The sequence below is a fragment of the Apis laboriosa genome, unplaced genomic scaffold, assembly GCF_014066325.1.
Source record: "Apis laboriosa isolate Shangri-la unplaced genomic scaffold, ASM1406632v1 scaffold25_cov139, whole genome shotgun sequence".
Taxonomy (NCBI): Eukaryota; Metazoa; Arthropoda; class Insecta; order Hymenoptera; family Apidae; genus Apis; species Apis laboriosa.
Window position 1 is genome coordinate 432,415 of NW_025222552.1, and position 19,483 is coordinate 451,897.

General features: G+C 43.7%; 1 protein-coding gene across 6 annotated transcripts in view; it reads left to right on the forward strand.

Annotated features, from left to right (window-relative positions):
* Positions 1 to 19,469, forward strand: part of LOC122713623 (zinc finger homeobox protein 4) — a 308,595-nt gene extending 289,126 nt beyond the window's left edge. For all 6 annotated transcript variants that reach the window (XM_043934229.1, XM_043934230.1, XM_043934233.1 and 3 more), the window contains 4 exons: positions 3,152 to 6,516; positions 11,900 to 14,775; positions 15,417 to 18,164; positions 18,395 to 19,469. In XM_043934229.1, the coding sequence (XP_043790164.1) occupies positions 3,354 to 6,516; positions 11,900 to 14,775; positions 15,417 to 18,164; positions 18,395 to 18,877 (9,270 nt within the window). In that variant the 5' untranslated portion in view covers positions 3,152 to 3,353 and the 3' untranslated portion in view covers positions 18,878 to 19,469. The remainder of the gene's footprint in view (positions 1 to 3,151; positions 6,517 to 11,899; positions 14,776 to 15,416; positions 18,165 to 18,394) is intronic.
* Positions 19,470 to 19,483: the final 14 nt, after the last annotated feature.

Here is a 19,483-nt window from a genome sequence, read left to right on the forward strand (position 1 = left end):
TAAGAATTTCTTTCTGAATAAACAAGTGATTTATATATTAATGGAAATTTTGTTTAATATTTTATTTTCAAATAAATGTATCTTCGACGTCAAATTTAATTCTACGTTTTTCGTTAATTCATTCTCCACGATTTTATGCACCATACTTTATATAACGATGGTGTACACATATACACGGAATAAATTTAATTCTAAAATTTCAATAAAGCTTGTTACGATGGAACACGGCCGAAGAACATACTACATGACCTGAAATATTTGTAACCTTTAACGTTACCATGTTACCCATTCGGAATGCAGCTTTTTAACAGCAAGATCCTACCCGCTGATCGAGCCAACATTAACGTACTATCTGCTTGTTACACGTTGTACAAACGTGCCATAACGCAGTCACGCAACGACCGTGATATCTATTTCAATCGTCTGAGAAACGACACGTCAACCCCGATGTAAAAACTTTTATCTCTTTCGAGCTCGAACGCCTGCCTTATCCATCGCGTACACGCGTTTCGAAACCAACCCCCGAGAAAAGGAATTGTTTAAAGTGAAATATGTAACTCATATTTTTTTTTTTTTAAATATATATTTGTATATGGAATCCTTAAAGAAATATTTATAATAGAATTAATTTATTAAGAATAAGAAAATTTTCAATATTCAATTCAAATTTTTAACAGAAGAACGATCTATAAATCAATAAACCAACTGATAAAGACATAACTCGCAAAGATTATTATTTTATTCGTCTGCTTTATTGCAACTTTAAAGAGAAACGGGAATATTCAATATTTAATAAACCAATAAACTAATATGCATAATTTATTATTTTCTAATTGTCCCATTTCAATTAAAACGTATCCATTCGTTAAAAACAACGAATATTACTTTTAAATTTAGATATAATAAAATAATATTAAATTTTAAATGCAATTTAAATGTTTTAAATTTAAACTAATATCCAATTTAATAATTTAATTAATTCTATAAAATTCAAAATTTTATGTGCTTTAACACTAAAATAAAATTAAATAATCTTATTTATATAAAAATTTTTAATTTATCGATAGGGTATATAAACCTATTAGCTTTATTTAGCTTATTATATAAATAAATTTATATTTATAAATTTATAAAATTAATTTTATATTGAAAATATAATGTTTTATATTAAACTATATAAATATAGTTAGAAATATAGATTTTCAAGTCTTATACTATTTCTGATTCGATATAAATTTCTAATCTAATTCATTTCAACTACATCTCATTTCTTAATCCCTTTGAAAGGTATTTCCACCCCTTAAATAAAATAAAACAAAATACCCAACATCGATATACGATAAAAATTATCGACCAAACCAACAAACCAATTGATAAATACGTAACCGGTATCCCCATTATCCCCCGTGTGTTCGCGGAAACGCACGTTCCCACCCGATAAACAGCGAAATCCCATCGGCGTGTTCGAATCACTTTCCGCGTAAACACGTAAATTGAGCGTCGAACGAAGATAATCTCTCGAAGGAGCGAATCCATCCCGCGTTTAGGCGCGCGGGAAAACTCGACAAAACGTTGCTGGCCACCATCGATTTGCGATCGATCGACGATAATCCGAGGAAATGATCGGGTGCCCGGTGCTCACGCATTAGAAAACCGGCACGAGATGCCCACTGGATTATGGAGTTTGCACCGTGGAATTATAACCGCGGTGATAGGAGGGAAAGGTGGACGAGCGGCACGAACAACAACGAGTCGCGAGAGAGAGAGAGAGAGAGAGAGAGAGACAGAGGAAGGGGGGATAGAGAGGTCGCATAATGCATCTGTGTATCACGATGATGTCCAGCGGCACGTTTTCAAGAAAGGAGACCTCTGATCGCAGAAGAGAGAGAGAGAGAGAGAGAGAGAGAGAGGAAAAAGAATAGTCACGCCGTGCTACCACCCCCACACGGAGATGCCGCGAGCGCATAAATCCGCGCACGGCTCCCCCTCCCCCCTCCCCTCCTCTTTGATCCGTTAGATTCCGCGAATACTTGGCGGCCGTCTTTTGAACCGAGGCCGCGATTTCGCGTAATTGGGACTGGATGATTAGACGCATCCTCGTTGCCGCGAGGAATTCGCACGCGTAATCCACGTAGAGTTTGAGTGATGTGTGTGTGTGTGTGGGGTCGAGGGTACTTCCGAAGGCGATATCTCACGGTGATCCAGATACGACTGGAGATCGATCGAAGACAATTCTTTTGTTCGTTCTCGTATCGATTTGTACGTATTATATTTTCGTAGAGATTGTATAGATGTGGTAGAAATGACTTGTGGTTTTTATATTGGGTGATTGTTACGTAGGCTCAATAACTTTTCGAGCGTAATTCGAGGATTTTTCAAGCGTAAATCAATAATATGAAAACATTCAAGGGACATGGTGTCCTCGAAATTCGAAATGGAACAGTACAAGCTTGTACGCTATTTTATAGACGTGTATTTCCGTGTTTGCCTAGATATTTAGTCGAATAGTTCGTGTCAGAGAAAAGGGGAGTATCTAGAACAGGCTAAAATAGAGATATCCTTTAATCAGAGCAGAGAGTGTACAAGAGTAGCCATTCACGAATCGACTTCTTTCCGTTATGAATCTGTTCTTACGCGTGCACGAGGCTCGATGAGAGACGTCAATATCCAATCGATAGATAAGCTTGACCGAACAGTCGCAAACACAGCTGGATCCTACGGTTAGGGTTCCAGGTAACACTGGGCGCCTTGTGTCGCGAGCCTCCTTTGTGTACCGATCCGCCGCCTTCGTCAGTTTGATCCTCTGTATACGCAGCTTGCCGACATTTTCCACGTATTTCGCTATCTTTACACTGTTCTCTAAACGGCCTCTGTTTGCCCGGATTAACCGATTATAGGCCATCTCAATAATGCTCCTCGCGAAATCATTCTTTCCCGAACCGGCGTACCAGATTCTTCTTCATCCGATTTAGAATCCGAACTATATTTAGAACCGCGAGAATTAAATTCAACAGATTCGAAGAAAATGGAAAAGAATTTTTTCGAGAGGTATTCGAGAATTTCCCCCCCAGAAAATCCCTTGCGATTTTTGAATCGAACGAACTTGACTTGACAATTTTCCAAAAAAATGAAATTCCGACTTCTGTTACAGGTACGACCTGGGGTTGTGTCGGGGTAGCTAGCAAAACGTCTGTGAACGGTGGAGAAGAGACTAGAGAGGCGGAGAGAGAGCGAGCGAAGAGAGTGGAGAGCGGAAAGTGTTGTAGAAGAAAAAGAAGAAGAGGAAGTCGAGAGAGTGTAGGCGCAGGCGCCGTAGGTGATGTGAGGCTGGCGCCCGCCTCACGTTTGGGGTGATGCCCTCCAGTGAGCCTCATCCCCCCCAGTACCACCTTCAGCACCACAACATTCCTCCCTCGCATCTCCAGCAGCACACGTCGGCCGCGATCGGGCAACATCAGCTCTACCAACAGCTGGTGGCGGCCCATCAACAGCACCAGCAACAACAGCAGCAGCAGCAGCAGAGACAGCAGCAACACGGCGGTCCCTTCCAAAATTCCACGTACACGCAGCAAAAGCAAGAGATGAGCCCGGAGGAGGAGGGGGGTCGAGGGGGCGGGTCCCCCCCGGCAGCAGGGGCTGCGTTACACCAGCCCCACCACCCCCGGACGGCCAGTCCACCCTCGGGCACGGAACCCTGCACCCGCGATGCCATACCAACGCCCACACCGATCGCGGATACCACAACCACCACCACCACCACCACCATGACCATGCAGTCGCAGGGCCAGCAACAGCAACAACAGGAGCAACAAGGACCAAGCCCTAGTCCCAGTCCAACAGGTGGCGACGTGGAAAAATTTGACGGGAAGATCGTGTACAATCCGGACGGCTCGGCGTACATCATCGAGGGAGAGAGCGAGCTGAGCGAGGACGACTCGTTGCCAGACGGTTGCATCGTGGACGGCCGCGGGGTCTCGGTCCCCCATTCTCTCGTATTTCCTCAGATCGCGAGCGCGTATTACGTATCGAGATTATACGCGCACCAAGCGTACCAACAGCAGCAACAACAGCAGCAACAACGCTCGGCTGCGCAACAACATAATGCTGATCTCCCTGTGATGCACAGTTATCGAGTAATAAGTTACAGAAGCGCGGAGGGTAGCAAACAGCCGCCCCCGCCTCCAGCGGCGCCACCACCTCCCGCCGCCTCGGTACCCGTCAAACCTATCCTCATGTGCTTCATATGCAAGCTGAGCTTCGGTTACGCGAAGAGTTTCGTGGCGCACGCCCAGGGCGAACATCAGCTCACCTTGATGGAAGACGAGCGACAGATACTCTCGCATTCGACCGCGTCGGCTATCATACAGGCGGTGGGCAGGGGAAAGCAACCGCTGGTCAGTTTTCTGGAACCTGTGACGAGTTCCACTTGCCCGCAACCGTCGGCCGCGCAAATGCAGAACCAGCAACAACAGCAGCGCACCGAGTCCACGGATCACGAAACGCCGACCACGACCAGCACGCCTGCCAGCACTCCCGGAGTACCGAGCAGCCCCCAGCAGCAACAGCAGCAGCAACAACCGCAGAGGCCATCCCCGAGCACACCCACCACTCCCACCTCACACTCGAATCATCCTCTCGCGTACAATCATCAACAACCGCAGCAACACCAGTGGACAGGCGGTCAGGTCAGCGCCGCTTCTTGGGCCAAAGCGCCAGACGCTTCCGGCATGCATTACACATCACCACCGCCACCCAGTTCATCGACCAAGGGCTCGCCGTCTTCGTACGCCGCGTTGACCCAGCAGCCACCGAATTTCCTCACTGGCACGACTATCGGCGTCTGCCCTGAACACATGCAAGGAAGACCTAGTGGAGTCGAGTGCCCGAAATGCGAATTGATCCTTGCCAGCAGCAGATTAGCCGGCCCGGGTGGACCTCTGGCCGGCATCCACAGTAGGAACTCGTGCAAAACTCTCAAATGTCCGAAATGCAATTGGCATTACAAGTATCAAGAGACACTAGAGATACACATGAAGGAGAAGCATCCCGAGAGCGAGACATCCTGCATCTATTGCATCGCCGGGCAACCTCATCCGAGGTTAGCTCGTGGCGAGACATACACCTGCGGATACAAGCCCTACAGATGCGAGGTGTGCAACTATTCCACCACGACGAAAGGTAATCTCAGTATTCACATGCAGAGCGACAAACACTTGAACAACATGCAAGAGCTTCAGCAAGGCGGAGGTGGCGGTTCAACTGCGAGCAATCCATCGTCCTCGCAGGACGCGCCGATGCCAACGAGAAGTCCCCATCACCAGCAGAACCACAGTCCGCACATAACCGGTCAGGCTGGGAACCAAGGGAAGCCTAAACCGACGTTTCGCTGCGACGTGTGCAACTACGAGACGAACGTCGCGCGTAACCTCAGGATACACATGACTAGCGAGAAGCATACGCACAATATGCTGGTCCTCCAGCAGAACGTGAAGCACATGCAGACTCTGTCCGCGCTTCAATCCCATCACCAGCAGGCCCAGCACCATCATCAACAAGCGCAACAGCAACACCAACAACAACTCGAGCAGCTGCTTCATCTAGGCGGTTTGGACAAGCCCCAACACGCGGAGGCTGCCCTCGCGGACATGGCTTACAATCAAGCTTTGTTGATCCAGATGATGACCGGTGGCCAGTTACCACCGCAGCTACCACCAGAGATTATGGGCGGCATGGCGAGCATGGGCGCCATGGGCAACCTCGGTGGCGACGGTCTGTCACCCGACAGTATGGACCCACCGCCTGAACCAGCGGACCCTGACCCCTCTCATCTCTATCACTGCTGCGTGTGCAACAATTTTGCCACCGATTCGTTGGAGGCTCTCGGCCACCATTTGGCCGTGGACCGGACGAGGACGCGAGAGGGCGAGATCCTCGCCCTGGTCGCTGGCCACTTCGTCTGCAAACTTTGTTCCTATAAAACCAACCTGAAGGCGAATTTCCAATTGCACTGCAAGACGGACAAACACCTCCAACGTCTGCAGCACGTGAACCACGTGAAGGAGGGCGGGCTACGAAACGAGTGGAAATTGAAGTATTTGGCCTCGCCCACTAGCGCCGCGCAATTACGTTGTCACGCGTGCGACTATTACACGAACAGTGCGCACAAATTGGCGCTGCACGCAGCCTCGCCGAGGCACGAGGCCGCGTCTCTGCTCCTTCGCCACTTGCTCGAGGCAAGCGCGAATATCCCATCCCAGGCCAAGTTGTATCATTGCGCTTTGTGCGGGTTCAGCGCGAGGCACAGATTGCCGTTGCTGCAGCACGTTCGTTCGCTGAGACACCTTCAGATGGAGCAATTGCATCAGCTTCATCGGCGGAGCGGTATACAGGGGAACGAAACACCGCACACCGATATCGGTGACGTTTTTCAGGTTATGAGCGACCCCGACGCCCCACCTGCGCAACAGCCGAGTCCCACCGCGCCGACCACACCGAATGCTACCAGTGCCAACAATGGTGAGTCGATGCTTTTCGAGATAAAGTATCGGATAAGTAGAGTTTGAAGACTGAACGTAGGGAAGGAGATTAAAGTTTTTGGTGGAGATGGGTATAGAGAAAACTAATTTTTAGATTCAGGAAAATCGAATCAGACATTTTTTGAACTCTTGAAACTCGAAATTCTGTCGAGAAGGGCGCTCATGCATCCAGCAATGCTATTTCCAAAATTCTTATTTTTCTTTGTTTTCTTAGAATATTTCTTTAAAGAATATTTATTTTATTTTATTTTACTTTAACTCTCTAAACTTAAGTGAGTAATTAATTAATAGGTTGATATTTTTATTCTTATTTTTCTTTGTTTTCTTAAAATATTACTTTAAAGAATATTTATTTTATTTATTTTATTGATGAATTAAAATTTTTAGAAAATTTCTCGAACTCTCTAAACTCAAGTGAGTAATTAATTAATAGTAATTTATATTTAATTAATAGTAATATAATATATTTAAATTATAAAAATATAGTAATTTAATATATTTAATTAATAGTAATATAATTAATAGTAATAATAATAATTAATAATAATAATTAATAAAATTGATATTCTTTTAATTTGTGAAAAATTTAATTTCTGTTAAATTTGAAACTATTAAATTTCGAAATTTAATCCTAATTCTTGGGGATGAACTTTTCGATTAACAAACTTTTGATTATGGCATTTCCTTCTTTTATATCCAGTCTTCGATTGTTAAATGGAAACTTGATATTGCAGTCGTTTCTTGCTTTTTTTATTTCGATTATAAAGTGATGCAAATTATGAATTGAATAATACATGTATAGTTTTAAATGTGCATATTTAATTTAGATTCTTGAATAATCTGTATGTATATAATTAAAATCGCGTAGATAATTCGGTGTTACATTCATTAAAAAAGAGAATATTATTAAACATAATCACATATTTAATTACTTAAAAAAATCTCCTACTTGAAAAAATTTTAAAGATGCAGATCTTTGCATAAAAGCATTTAATATAAAAAATTATCATATAAAAAGTATATATATATATATTTATATGTAATATAGCAGAGAAAAATGGGAAAGTAGAATAATTATTTTATTATATTTAATAATATTAATTGTGCTATTATTATGTAGTTATTTTTGTAATATAAAAATATAAGAAGAATTGTTTTATCGTATAATTTGAACAAATATTATTCTGTATATTTCATGATCTAGTTTTTATCTAATTTATTCGTTCATTATATATCTATTTATATTTTACACGATCATTTTTCATTTTTATTTATTTACCTTTAAGCATAATGATGACTTTTTTTACGTCAATCATGATTTACGATTGATTTATTAACGAAAGAAGGAAATAACGAGAATATTTAAATACGATTAATTCATTAAAGAAGAAGAAAAGAATGAGAACAACCATTAATTACGGGGATATATCGAATTATATTTCTTTTAAAAAAAAGAAGCGTATGAAGATAAAATTCACATCTGTCAAATCGTTTTCAAAGGAAGATTCATTCGACATCTTTATTAATAAATTCAATATTTTCATCGATTATCGCGTAATTAGCATGCAATGGTGGCAATTTCATGTGGCAGATGGTGATGGCGTGTGCCATGACACGCACAATGCCGAGTGTTATTACGTGTATCGAGGGCCTGTATTTATATAAATGTACGAGAACGACACAATGTGTTGTTCGAGCTATATACTTCAGAAGGGAGAGAGCGAAATTAGACTTTTCCATTTTGTTGTTGATGGTATATATTCAAAGTTATTCACAATTGGGATATTTGTGGATGAAGACGTCATATAGTTAATATTTTGAAAAATTAGAAAATTTTTATATGATAACGAATAAATTTCGTACATATCTAAAATTATATAAAATCCAGTTATTATTTATTCTTTGAATAACTACAAAAATATAAATTGAATGATAAAAACTTAAAAATACTCACCATAGATAAATTAAAAGTATCTATTTTGTATTAATTATTAATATCCAATATCCAAATTTTTATTATTTCATTTACAAATAACTTATTATTTATATAACTTTCTAATATTCTTCCTTATTTCATTTTCGTTCATTCAAAGAATAAAATTTTTGAAATATATTTCCAAATAAGAAACAAGATTGCCATTTTGGGGGATACAAACCTAACCAATTCTCAAACTTATAATTAAATAATATAACTTCAAACAATGCTGATATATTATACTTATAATATTACAATTAAAATCTCTGAATTACATGAAAATGAAACATATTTCCACAATCAGGCGATTGCCATGTTAGAAGAACCAACTATTTTCTGAGGTAATCGCATTAAATTTTTCCATATCCAACGAATTCTCAAACATTCGCTCGTCCCAAAGGGAGGCACGAAATCATCCGAAAGGGCTTCACCGATGTGTATGAAACCAGTAGCACGCGTTGCATCGTCGCAACTGACGCCTGTTCGACGTAAATGCGGTTTTGGACAATGGCGGAGACCACGCGAATAGGCGGTCCTCCCTTTATTTTCGCGTCTTGCTTTCTCCGCAAGCCACGCGTTTTTCCCTCCCGGTCGAAAACGACCCCGTCGATAATTTCCATGCATCGGCAATCTGTAATTTCAAGTGGTATTGTTACGGACAAGGAAGCATCTGCGACGTCTGCACACAACCATCATGGTCCCATCCCCTGATAATTTGCTAGAGGTGTGCGAGAAAATGTCGGTCGACTCGAAATTTCTTTTTTTTTCTTTTCTTTTTATCGAGTTTGAAATTCTAGAAGATGAATTCTATAAAAATCAATATTATTATTTAATTTATCATTTATTTAATTCTCTTCGTATATGGATTAATGTTAGAGAAATCAATTGTGATTTAAAGTATTGTTTCCTCTAATGATTTATCTCTCATAAAAAATATTATGATATAAAAATATTCTGACATTAATATTCGTTCAGATATATTTGAAAATTGAAATTTTTATCGATTTTAATCGATTTTAAATTCTTAAAAAATATATATAAATTTTATATATATATATATATAATATATATAATTTATATAATTTTTATATTATATATAATTTTATATTTATATATATTTTATATATATTATTTATAATTTTATATATAATTTTAAATTTAATATATAATTTTATATAATTTAATATGTATAAATTTTTCAATTTTATTTATATTTCAATTTATCTCAAAGAATGAAAAAATAGCATATTTTAGGAGATTTTAAATAGTATTATTTCACACAAAAACAGTATGATACAAATATCATAAAACTCTATTGTTACTTAATTTAACGAAGACAATAGATCTAATTCACTATAGATATACTGAATTATCTTGAAATAGAATAAGAGAATATTTCAATCGTTAAAATTTTTGTTAAATAAATTTTTTTATATAAGCATAAACTGAGTGAGAAGCTTTGAATATTTCTTGTTTGTCGCAGAGCATTAAAATGTTGTAATTTTCTTATTTATCAATTTTATGAAGTGAGAGAACTAGGATTGATAGTTGAGTTGAATATTTTTCATATTATATCTGTTGCGTTATAATAAACAGTATAGGATCGTATAATTTTGTGTGATAAATTGTAATGTGACGAAGGAAGTTTTTATAGTTCGTAATTGAAGCAAATAACATTATTTTTAATAGATTCTTTAACAGTAGAATCACGGATACCATTTTCATTTTAACGTTTTCTCATCTTTTTAATATTTTTATTCGATGTTTAATGATTTGTAATATATTTTTTTTAATATATCCTGCATACAAATTTTTAAAAATATTAATTATATGAGCTCAGAAAATGTAATATAATCGTGTTTCAATTCTAATTTATTACGTTTTTATATATTTGGTTTCTATTGATTTTTGTTTTTATAACTTATTTATATACAATACTTCAACATAAAATTATTAATAACAACGTTATAATAACAAGTATTATTAAACACAATATAACAAAACAATATTGAACAATTATTAAAAATATCTTTTCGCTCAAAATTATCGATCTAAATAACATGAAATGAAAAAAAAAAACTTTCTAAATAACATGAAATTCCCCAGATTTCTTTAACTATAAGAATTCGTTCAAAATTTTATAATATAAGGAAAAAACGAAAATACATGCTTTAAAACAATGTTTAATTTAACTTCCAATATTTTTCAATTTAAGATTGCAGTATCGATAATTGATACCGACGATAAATTTCAATTAGCTGTGTAATCGTCAATAAAATCTGTTCGTAATTTACTTTATCCGTAATAAAAAAGTAAAAAGGCATGCATCGCTCGTGCAAGGATCTGCATCGAACTTAAGAGAAAAAACGAAAAGAAGAAACGTAACACCGAAACAAGAGAATCGGCGTCACGGGACGAAATGCTTTCGCTGCCGTTACACATAATTTACTTTCTCTCACAACATTATCGACTTATACCTCTGTTCACATGCAGCTGCAAGATTAATGGTTCTTTTTTCGGCTGTTAAGATTTTTGATGTCGATCGACGATTTATCGGCGTCTTAATAGAAAGGGGAATTACACGTTCGCGTTATCGGCAGATAGTAATCGGTGGTATTAAAGGCACAAGAATTTATGTTGCACGAATCAAAAACTGTTAACGTTAATGCGGCCCAATTGCACGGTGTGTTCCCATAGTGATTTCCGGTTTTCACCGTGCGGAAATTTCGATGCTTTTAAAACGCCCCTTAAAATTAAGGTTAAAGAACTTAGAAATGAGAATCGGGAAAAATTATAAGCCAGCGTTGCGCTTGTATGAATATGAATGCGTAACCCATATTTTCTTCAAAATACTTTGATCGATCGCAAGTCGTATAAATTAAATATATATTTATTCTTATAATTTCACAATTAATACATCTTGTGTTAAATTAAATCATCATACGTTAAACTGAAGGAAATCTGAAACAACGTAGAACAATAATTCATGCAAATTTATCACTTTTACGAATATAATTAAAACAAAAAAATCCAAATAAAAATTTATTTAAACAATTCAACAAGTATCACAATGATATACTTTATCTCGAATATATTATACATTTTGACGCATTGTGCGCATTCTTCATACTTTGCATCTTTACACCATCACAATGGTACAAGTTGAATAAAAGTAAAAATATTTTGACACATTCTTGCATCTTTGTAAATTATCCCGACGTTGAGAAGTAGCATACATAAATTTTCAATTCACGTCACTCGTGCCATTTTCCCTTCGTTTAATTCTCCTCCTCCTCGCTTGCATAGAACAACGCGCTTCAAAACGCATCGCCCGTTGATCTCTTGCCTCAATTACCATGCGAATCCCGGTTACCGTTTTCTTTTCCAGACCGACGAGAGGAAGGTAGCGACTGCGGCAGCGAGGTGAAGCAGGAGCCGGATAACGATCAGGAAACTGAACAAGAGCCGGAGAACGATCACGAGGAAGTCACCTGCCCGTATTGCACTTATCAGCCGACGTCGCGCGAGGAATTGAGGCAGCATTTGCAAGTTGCTCATGTCCAGGACGCCGAGGACAAAGCGGAGGCCGTAAAGGAGGAGCCGCCTCCGGAATTGTTGTGCCCGCTGTGCCAGGACGGGTTCAAAGAGCGTTCCGCGCTCGAGAAGCACGTGATGCAAATACACTCGGTGAACGCGGACGGTTTACAACGTCTTCTGCTGCTGGTTGACCAGAGCCATTGGCTGAACAACAATCCGCGGAACACCTCGACGCCGGCCGTGGCAATGCCGTCCTCACCGACCACCACCATCAAGCAGCCGCAGGAGGAGGATTTGAGCGAGCGCGGGGCCAACGAGGAGATCGAGGAGATCACGAGATGCACCGTTTGCGGCCGTGTTTGCCGCTCGTTGGAGGAGCTGCAGCAACACCACAGGGAGATCCATCCTGCCACTACGCCCACGCTCGCCGTCAGCGAGAAACACGTATACAAGTATCGATGCGGCCAGTGCAGCCTCGCGTTCAAGACGCTGGAGAAGTTGCAACAGCACTCGCAATATCACGCCATCAGGGACGCGACCAAGTGCGCCCTCTGCGGAAGATCGTTTCGCTCGGTGCAGGCGCTCCAAAGACACCTCGAATCCGCCCACGCGGATCTCCACGAGGACGAGTTGGCCCAGTACAAGCAGAGCTTGTTGCACGCCCATCCGCTCCTCCAGGCGCTCACGGAGGAGGCGCTGCGCAGGCAGGGCAGCCTCGTCGGGGAGCAGAACGTCGAGGACGATGCTAGCAAGGCGGAAGAGGAGGAGAGCGACGCGAGCGACTCGTCGCCATTGCACAAGGAGCAACGCCTTCTGGAGGATTACCTGAACAGCCAGCCGGTAGCCGAGGATTCTTATCACGATCCAGGGAGAAAGTTCAAGTGTCATCGTTGCAAAGTCGCGTTCACAAGGCAGAGTTACTTGACAGGTCACAACAAGACGTTGCTGCATCGCAAAGGGGAGAAAATGTCTTACCCTATGGAGAAGTATCTGGATCCGAATAGACCGTACAAGTGCGATGTTTGCAAAGAGAGTTTCACTCAGAAGAATATTCTCCTCGTCCATTACAATAGCGTGAGCCATCTGCACAAATTGAAGAGGGCCATGCAAGAGCAAGGTAACAACAACACGTTGATCTCCGTGGTTCCACCTGCCAGTCCGACAGAATCGCCAGATTCTCAGCAAGATCAGGACAAGAAACCGTACAAATGTAACATATGCAAGGTAGCCTATTCCCAAGGTAGCACTTTGGACATTCACATGAGGAGCGTGCTCCATCAGACCAGGGCCAGTAAATTACCAGATCTCGCTGCGAGCGGCCAACTCGACCTCGCGCGTCCCCTGATCGAACAGCCTCCACCTAGCAGCCCTAATAGTCCACCTGTCAACACCAGCACTTCCGGGAATAGCGGTGCAATGCTGTCCTGTCCTCGCTGCAGCGCTCTCTTTGTGAACCAAGAGCAGCTCGCCACCCATCAACAACTGTATTGCATCTTCAGTAATCCTTTGGCGTTGTTTCAACAATTGGCGGCTTCGCAACAGCTCGCTTCGTCCGCGCCAGCGAAAACACCGCCTCCAACCTCCACAACGCCGGGTCCTCAGCAGCACATGCAGCAGAGTGCACAACACTCCACGCAAACCGCCCAGGACATCCTCTCTCAGCCCCGTCACAAGACGTCACAGATGTACAAGCATCTTTTGGAGAGCTTTGGCTTCGATCTGGTGATGCAGTTCAACGAGAATCACCAAAGGCGTCAGCGCAAGGAGGAGGAGGCGGCAGCTGCGCTTCAGGCCCAGCAGGAACAACAGAAGCAGGAGCAACAGAAACAAGCCCTCGCCGCTCAAGCTGCTCGGGAGAGAGAGGAAGAAGCCGAGGAGCACACGGATGATGACGTTATACCGGAATTGACCAGAAGCACCTGCCAACATTGCAACAAAGAATTCAGCAGCGTTTGGGTGCTGAAGGCACATTGCGAGGAGGTGCACCGCGACTTGGTGCCTCGAGAATTCTTAGAGAAATACGCTCAACAGTTCAAGTGTGAATACGAGAAGAAAAGCGTGGTGGTGACAGTTGCAACGTCCTCTTCCACGTCATCTGGGCCCAGAAGTTCGACACCAGCTTCTGGCCAACCGCAAGATCTCAGTTCGGACAAAGAGCAACGAGAGAAAGTGAAGGAGGAGATTATCGAGAACAAGGATAGAATCAGTAAAACGCCAGAAGCTACTTCCACGACACCAGCGACCACTCCAGCTCTGAGCAATACTCCAGTGTCGAGTACTGATTCCACCACACCCACTGTGTTGCCAACCAATCCTCAGCATCACATTCAACAGCATCAGCAGCAACAGCAGCAGCAGCAACAACAGCAGCAGCAGCAGCATCAACAACAACAACAACAGCAGCAGCAGCAACAGCAGCAACAACACGCTCAACTGACTTTGGCACAACAAATGACGGAAATGCAAGCTGCTCTGAACGCTATGGCCGCATCTCAGCTGCAACAACAGCTTCAACAGTATCCTGGATTGATGATGGGTATGATGGGATTACCGCTTGGATTAAATGTTCCTGCTTTGGCTGCTATGAATCTTCAACCCCCATTGGTGCCAATGATGTTACCGCCACCACCGTACGATGGTACAGCCACCGGATATCCGCCTATTAATGCTCAAGCTGATCTCCTAGCCAAACAACATCTCGCCTTGCAGCAGCAACAAGCAGCAGCCGTGAGTAATTTTATGATCCATATTGTATTCTTATTTTGAGTTCATATTATATTTATTATCAATTATATCGTTATTATATATTTTATTGAAAGTGTATTTTGACTTTTTCTCGATTAGTGTTTTCGTTTCAATGTTTAATTTTGAATATCTGTCAAATTTTTTTACTTTGCTTAAAAATATACATTTTTTTTATAAGAAAAATGATCTAAAATACTTGGTTTATGATCAGGAAATGTGAACTGTTCGAAGATTCTCATTGTCAATGAGAAGATAAAAGTATTCGATAAATTAATCAATGTAATTCATTTATATCAATCTCATTATCACTAGACTGCGAATTTTTATGTAGAAAACATTTCATACATTTTGTGCATTTTGTACACTTGATATAAACGAGATTAAAGTATGATTTATCAGATAAACGTACATTTTGCAAATAGATGTAAAAATCCGCATTCTATCACTTTCCATACGATCATTCATAATCTCTGATAATGGCATTACGAGGAATCGGAATGCAAAAAAAAAAAAGAAAAAAAATGAAATTAGAAGCAGACCCTGTCAAAGCGAATAAACCAACCTGGTAAATTATCCTCGAATTTGCGAACGAGAAAGAAAGCACAGGCGACCTTTTCTTACAGGCAAACGCGGCTGCCTCGCAGAAACGAGCGCGAACACGCATTACCGACGAACAGCTAAAGATATTACGGGCGCATTTCGACATCAATAATTCCCCCGGCGAGGAGCAGATTCTAGACATGGCTGCCCAAAGCGGTCTACCGCCCAAAGTGATCAAACACTGGTTCAGGAACACGTTGTTCAAAGAACGGCAGCGCAACAAGGACAGCCCTTACAACTTCAACAATCCGCCTAGCACGACCCTGAATCTCGAGGAATACGAGAAAACGGGGGAGGCGAAGGTGACGCCGTTGAATTCGAGCGTGTCCGGGAGCAGTTCCTCGGACGACAAAAGCCCAAACAAACAGGCGACCCCGCCACCCACGGCCACGTCAGTCAACACGTCCCAGCCAGCCGATATAAAGCAAGAAATTCAAGAGCAGCCGCAGTGCCACGTGCAGCAACAGTCTCAGCATCAGGAGGAGCAACAACATCACTCGCCCGGAAGTTCGGGCGGGCAACAGTCGAGACCGCACTCACCGGCGCTGAGCATGAGCTCGGTATTCTCTGGCATCCATCACGACGTGTCGACGCACGCGCCATCAGCCACCAGCACCCCAAGTGCCCCGATGTTACCGCCAAAACTGGCGCCCCAAAATTTCGCCAGTCCTAATTCGGGGACGAGTAGCGTGGTGGCCAGTCCGATTGCGGCGATGGCGTTGACGCCTCAGAGATCTCTGAGCCCTGGCCGCGGGCCGACCGATTATTCGTTCGGTGGAAGCGCGAACGGAAGTAATTCGTCAGGCGGGAGTTCGGGGAAACGTGCGAATCGGACAAGATTCACCGATTATCAAATCAAAGTGCTGCAAGAGTTCTTCGAAAACAACGCGTACCCGAAGGACGACGACCTGGAATACTTGAGCAAACTGCTGGGATTGAGCCCGCGCGTGATCGTGGTTTGGTTCCAAAACGCTAGGCAGAAAGCCCGAAAGGTGTACGAGAATCAGCCAGCCGCTGAGCCAGTGACACCGGGGGGCCGCGAGGGTGACGACGGTTCGGGCCGCTTCCAGCGGACCCCAGGCTTGAATTACCAATGCAAGAAGTGTTTGCTGGTGTTTCAGAGATACTACGAGCTCATTCGTCATCAGAAGACGCACTGCTTCAAGGAGGAGGACGCGAAGAGGAGCGCCCAAGCGCAGGCGGCCGCGGCCCAAGTAGCCGCGGTTCTCAGTTCCGAAGACAGCAACAGCAGCTCGACCACCACCACTGCTAACGCAGTCTCCACCAATCCTACGAGCGCGCCCGCCCTCGCGGAACAGTTGCAACAACCGTTGAACACAGCTACGCCGCCCCATCATCAGCAACAGGCGATGGGACAGTCGCATCAACAATCGCAGCAGCAGCAACAGCAACAACAACAGCAGCAGCAGCAGCAGCAGCAACAACAACAACAACAGCAGTCGCAGACTGAGTCGAAGGAGGGTAGCTTTCAGTGCGACAAATGCAATCTGATGTTCGGACGATTCGAACTGTGGCGCGAGCATCAGCTGGTACATATCATGAACCCGTCCCTCTTCCCACCCGCTTATCCACCGGACTCACCCTTCGGGATCCTGCAACAGCAGGCGTTGAACGCTACCACGGGAGTGGCGACCGACGCTCCCCACCCGTTGATAGCGATGATGCAGGATAGAAAGAGGAAATACGAGGATTTCGACGAGGGGACAGGTGGCGAATCGCGATCGAATTCCGAGCACAGCGAGCAGCCCAAAGACAAACGACTGAGAACAACCATACTGCCCGAACAATTGGATTACTTGTATCAGAAGTACCAGGTCGAGTCGAATCCATCGAGAAAGATGTTGGAGACCATAGCTCGCGAGGTCGGTTTGAAGAAGCGCGTGGTGCAAGTATGGTTTCAAAATACTCGCGCCCGCGAACGAAAGGGCCAGTTCCGCGCGCACAGCCAGGTGATCAACAAGCGTTGCCCCTTCTGTCCAGCCTTGTTCAAGGTGAAATCCGCCTTGGAGTCGCATCTCAGCAGCAAACACGCCGACCAGGTGGCGCGTGGCGAGGTCAATATCGACAATATCCCGGACGAGGAGCTGTCGATGGAGTCCGCTCCCTCGAACCCTAGCACGCCCAACATGATGCCTCCCCTCTTCCCACCGTTCAACACCGACATGGAGGCGTCGTTGAAAAAGTACTACGAGGAGTCGATGAAGCGATACATCAGCGAGTTGCAGGCCCACGCCAGCAACGGGAAACAAGAGACGGCGAATCATCAGGCGAGCAGCAACAGCGGCGAATCTCCTCTGGATCTGAGCAAACCTGTCGACCTTAGCCGCCCCATGAAACTGAACCTCGGCGGGCTGGGCAATCTCCTCGACGAGCAACACGGCGCTCATTTCCGCGGCGGTAGCGATTGCGGCCCTCTTACCGATCTTTCCGAAAGAAGCATCTGCGATGACGACAGCATGAGCGAGACTACGGAGTTCCTAGACGACGAGAGCGGACCCGCGAGCCCTGCCTCGAGCACGCAAAGCTCGAGACAGGGCCCGGCTTCCGCGGGAGCTGGAAGCACACCTGGCCCACCTGTCACCGGAGCAAGCAGTGGTACAGGCCAATCGAGCGGCAAGAGATATCGAACCCAGATGTCCGCCACCCAAGTGAAGGTGATGAAGTCACTGTTCTCGGACTACAAGACGCCTACGATGGCCGAATGCGAGATGCTGGGGCGCGAAATCGGCCTGCCCAAGCGCGTCGTCCAGGTGAGCATCATGTTATTTGTTTCGAGGCGAGGAATTTCTATTTCTATCTATCTTAAACATATTTTAAGATCATCGTTTCACGATCAGACTTTACATTTAACCTGGTTAATTTGGAAACGATAATTCTTACGATAATCGAACGAACGAAAATTTCGTTTCAAATGCGTTTAACTGGAATTCCTCGCATCTTTCGATCGCCAATGGATGGATCTAACGGAGGGGATTGGCAGGTTTGGTTCCAGAACGCCCGCGCCAAGGAGAAGAAGGCGAGACTGGCCGCGGGTCTGCCCGCCGAGGGCTCGGCCGTCCAACCGAATCGCGGCCCGACCGGGCCCGACGAGTGCAGGCTATGCTCGGTCCGATACTCGGCGAAATCGCCGCTCCAGGAGCACGTATTCTCGCGGCGACACATCGAGTCGGTGCGTGTCGCCGTCGAGGAAGGTAGCCTCGTGCCGCCAACACCCGGCGCGCCGATCGTTCCTGGCGGCAACACGAGCGCAGCGGGGATCGGTGGCTCGCCGGTGGTCGGCAACCAGCAGCAGCAGCAGCAGCAACAGCAGCAGCAATCGGACGAAAACATGATGTACGGATCCTTGTTCCTCCATCCAACGGCGATGTTCCAGCCACAGCAACAGCAACACCCGGGCGCCGCAGCGGCAAGCACGGCTACCACCACGGCCGGTGAGTGTCTGGCTGACCTCTTAGACTCGTAAACGATCGTTTTGGCTTCGCGTCTCGTTCGAAATTCTTAACGATCCTTTCTTTCCTTTTTAGTCGATCGAAGAGAGAATCGTCTTCTTTCTCTCTTCGCGTTATTATAAATTTCTCTTTTTTTTTATATCGTGTTTTGTATTGTCGAACGAAATCGAACACTAAATGATAGTACGAGATAGTACGATTTGTTTTGTCAATGCTGCCTTTTTATTACATTTGGGATGGAAATTAATGATTATTATTCGTTTTTTTGCTTTTTATTATTATCGTCGCAACAACGAACCTGAATTTCGAACCCGCGCGAGTCATCGTCGTTTGTATGTTGTGCACGTGTCCCTTTTTTTTTTTTTTACTCGCGTGTATACGTAAGCATACCGTATAATTTTGGCCCGTGTGATACTCTAGGGGGCCTGTCGATTACGAAAAATTACGGAAGAAATTCTTTTGAAAGAAATCTCGAGTAATCTTTATATGTATAGTGCGAATATAATATATCCAGAGCTAGGCAATACTGAAAGTTCCTATCAGATGACTATTCTCTAGCGTAAGGGAGAACGTGACTAAGAAAAGAAAAGAAAAAAAAAAAAAAAAAAAAAAAAAAAAAA